Below are 3,753 nucleotides of genomic sequence, written 5' to 3'. Positions count from 1 at the left end.
GTCTATTTTCGACAACAAGCAAAATAATATACTTAGGGTTGGTTGTTTTAAAATAAAGATCAAAGTTTTCAAAACACAATAATAAAAATAATTTTTTTAAAAAATAATTTTTTTAATTTTTTTTAATATGCTGATATAAAAAAATATATTTTTTAAAATATTTTAAAATAAAAAAATATTTTAAAAAACAAATATTATTATTATAATAATAGAAGCGGAAATTGAGGGGACAAAAAAGCGCCTTAGTTGTCACTTGTAGCATGTAGATTCGAACTGCATTTAATTTAAAGAAACAGGGAAAAAAAAAAAAAAAAACTAGTGACTAACATCAAATATACCCCAATCTAGTTTCGGTGTCACGCGAAGAAGACGAGAGTGGATAAAGTATACAGCATAGAAAGCACCTGCCGGCATGCGAGACCTCTTACTGTTACAGTTGGCACAAATACCACCCTCACAAAGTGGCGGAATCTTATGGATTTTCTCATTTAAATTACTACGTAGTTATTAGTGCATTTAAATACTCTTAACTGAATTTTTTTCCTTATAAAAAAATAATAAATACTCTAACAAGAGGTGCAGCTTAAGCTCATTTCTTTTGTGAGATGTTAATTTTCTAATATAAAATAAAAGGCATTTACTCGAAAATGAGAAAATAGAAAGAAAAAAAAGATGGCACGTGGTTTGATCACCAGTGGCCCACCTCGGAGGCTCGTACCTAACAATAAACGAACCAGTTCTTGTTTCCTTGTACGAATGAGCCACGTATTTATTCAGTTCAGCTGCTTCAATCTCGCTATTATTACCACGCTTAATAGTTGAGTCTGAAATGATGCCAATCTATTAATAATAATAATAATAAAACAATTAAAATGAAGTAGAAGCATTCTAGGTTACTGTCCGTGATATTTTAAAAGTTGGATTAAAAATTAAAAAAATATTTTAATTATAAGGAATTAAAAAATATTTTAATTATAAGGATTAAAAATATTTTAAATATTTTAATTAAAAAAATTAACTCTTTTTAATAATCAAATTGTACGGTAATCAAACCCTCTTGAAAATTAAAAGAAGAAAAACTTAAAAACTAATTAACTATGTTATTAATCTGAAATTATACGGAAATTTTATGAACTCTTAACCTAAGAGATAGTAGAAGAAAAAAAAAAGGGACCATGAAGATATTGAAAAAATAAAATAAAATGAGATGGCCAAATAAAAAGAATGAACCACGCTCTTGCACCAGCAGGCACCAACAGCTGTTAAGTCTGTTCCCTTTACCACTTGACTGTAACATTTCTTTATATACAAATGCATGTTAAGAACAAAAAATTAAACAGTGTGATAGTAGGTGAAAAGAACAAAACTGGGGAGGCACGAACAGTGAAGCTGCATAAACTTTCACAAATGATTTAAATGTATTTAGGTAATTATATTAGTATTAATTCCAGACACAGACATGGCATTGATGGATAGCTCCTGTCCATAGATTATGAAATTGTTGAGTCCACTCAATTCATTCATGATGAAAATAAGAGATGGGTCATGAAATGCAGCTTACATTTTCTTTTTGGAGGGGGGAAAGGGCACAACTTTGGGAGACTTTTCAAACGAGGCAAGCAGGTCATGCATATTATATTCCAAGAACAGTGCCAGTGCTTCGTATCATAAAAATAAGATGCTCGCACACTCCATAAATCAAGTCACGGAGCTCGGCATGGTAAAGTTCAGCGATGGGACCAAACAAAATCCGCTTCATGTTTTCAAATTGCAATGAACCCATGTTACAGAATCAATTTAAACTTGGTGGAGAAATAAAAAGATGGGAGGTGGTGTGGAAGCAATTGAGTGTCACTGCTTCCCTTGAAAATATGTAGAGAAAAATAAAGTTATTAAAGACTGAAAAGAAGGCTAGTACACTATAATTGTCTAACTGGCATTATATTCTATATATATATATATAGAGAGAGAGATATGGAATTCTACAGAGTGGTAAAATGAAGAGTTTACCACCTGAATGGGCAAGGTTTGCATGTTACTGGTCCCTCTTTCTCCATTCATGATCACAATTTTTATTTTTATTTTTTAGATATTATAAAATACCATCTAAATAATAACTACGTTATTATTACTATATTGTTGTTGTTGTTGTTATACAAGTTTACAACTGTTTTTGTTTTTTTTTTTATTCTCAAAATTATAATTTTTGGGTTGTGTGTGTCTTTTGGTGGAGGAATGCTTGTCACCTACTCCTTTTAAGTTCCCCCAATTCTCTATGCTTCTCTTATTGCCTTCTACGAAACATTATAGAGAGAGGTTAGAGAGAGAGGGGGGTAAAAAAAGCTTTGATCTGTGCTTGCTAACTGCTTCAATGGAGAGGCATAAATGCAAGCTCTGTGTTAGAACTTTTCCAAATGGAAGAGCTTTGGGTGGTCACATGAAGGCCCACTTGGCAGCAACTCGGCAGCAACTCGGCGGGCTTGATCGTAATGAGTCATTTTCATCCTCGTATTCTTCTTCCTCTGGTGAAGAAGAAGTAAAAGAAGAGCAAGAAATCGTCAAGAACAGAGAAATGGTTGAAGAGAAGTCTCTGGCTTATGGATTGAGAGAGAATCCCAAGAAAAGTTTCAGGCTTGCAGATCCTGAGTTCTCTTTTACTGTTGATGCTGGGTCTGTTGTCGTGCAAGATAGGGAGAGTGAGACCGAGTCAAGAAACCCAACTCGAAGACGATCCAAGAGGATCCGTAAATCGTGTGGTTTTGGAGATAATCAGGAGCAGGATATTGATGTCAACAAAGTAGTAGACTTGAAGAATCCGAGTTGGGTCGAGTCATCATCACCAGCTGAGCCAGAACCGGTGAGTTCTGTTTCTGATACCTCCCCTGAAGAAGATGTTGCTAGGTGCCTTATGATGCTGTCAAGAGACGTTTGGATGAGAAATATTGAAGAGGAGTATGAAGAACAAGGCGGTAAAGATGGGGAAAGGTCAGTTGAGATGTTGGAGGAAGCAGAGGAGATCAAAGTCAGCAAGATTCGCGGGAAGTTCAGGTGTGAGAAATGCATGAAGCTGTTTCGATCTTCAAGGGCATTGTCTGGTCATAAGAGGATTTGCTCGTTAAATGCAACAGAAGTAAGAAGATTTGCTGGTAGTGCTGATGCCAATGACAGAATTTTTGAATGCCCATATTGTTTCAAGGTGTTTGGGTCTGGACAAGCACTAGGTGGACACAAAAGATCACATCTTATAGGCTCTTCAACTAGTATTAGTGGTGTTGTCGAAGCATCTACTAAACTGGAGAACAATTTGATAGATCTTAACTTGCCTGCTCCAGTGGAAGATGATGAATTTAGTGTGGTCTCTGATGCATGATCCATTGACACTCAATTAGCACGACGAAGAAGTTCATTGTGGGATCTGAGGTTATAATGCCTTGTCTTTTGCAATCCAATCAAGTGGGTTGGTTATTTGTAGTTATTATAGACATATTACCTTTATCTTCTTTCATTGATAGATCAATGCTTATTTGATCTTTGGGAATTCTTGATTCCCTGCAGCCGACTACTGTTTATTTCTTTGAGTTCTCCGCAAGTGCCTTGTCATTGATTTGATAGTTTGATTAGGTAAATAGGGATTAATGTGATGTAGTGGTAGCTTCTCCATTACCATTATAATTGTGCTGAAAATTCATTTCTTTTTTAATTTTAATTACCAACTCAATTAATGCTAAAATCCATTGCTTCGACTTTCCACAA

The 3,753-nt window shown here is 34.7% G+C and overlaps 1 protein-coding gene across 1 annotated transcript; it reads left to right on the top strand.

The window, feature by feature from the left end:
- The first annotated feature begins 2,205 nt into the window (after positions 1–2,205).
- LOC7471627 (zinc finger protein ZAT9) lies at positions 2,206–3,753 on the top strand. The gene has a single exon (XM_024596954.2). The coding sequence runs from the start codon at positions 2,276–2,278 to the stop codon at positions 3,368–3,370; it is 1,095 nt and encodes a 364-aa protein (XP_024452722.1). The 5' UTR covers positions 2,206–2,275; the 3' UTR covers positions 3,371–3,753.

The sequence above is a fragment of the Populus trichocarpa genome, chromosome 3 (assembly GCF_000002775.5).
Source record: "Populus trichocarpa isolate Nisqually-1 chromosome 3, P.trichocarpa_v4.1, whole genome shotgun sequence".
Taxonomy (NCBI): Eukaryota; Viridiplantae; Streptophyta; class Magnoliopsida; order Malpighiales; family Salicaceae; genus Populus; species Populus trichocarpa.
Note: the sequence above shows the minus strand (reverse complement) of the source record. Positions and strands in the feature narration are given on the sequence as shown.

Coding starts and splice junctions, on each gene's coding strand:
- LOC7471627 (XM_024596954.2), top strand. CDS start 2,276: ATGCTTCTCTTATTGCCTTCTACGAAACATTATAGAGAGAGGTTAGAG.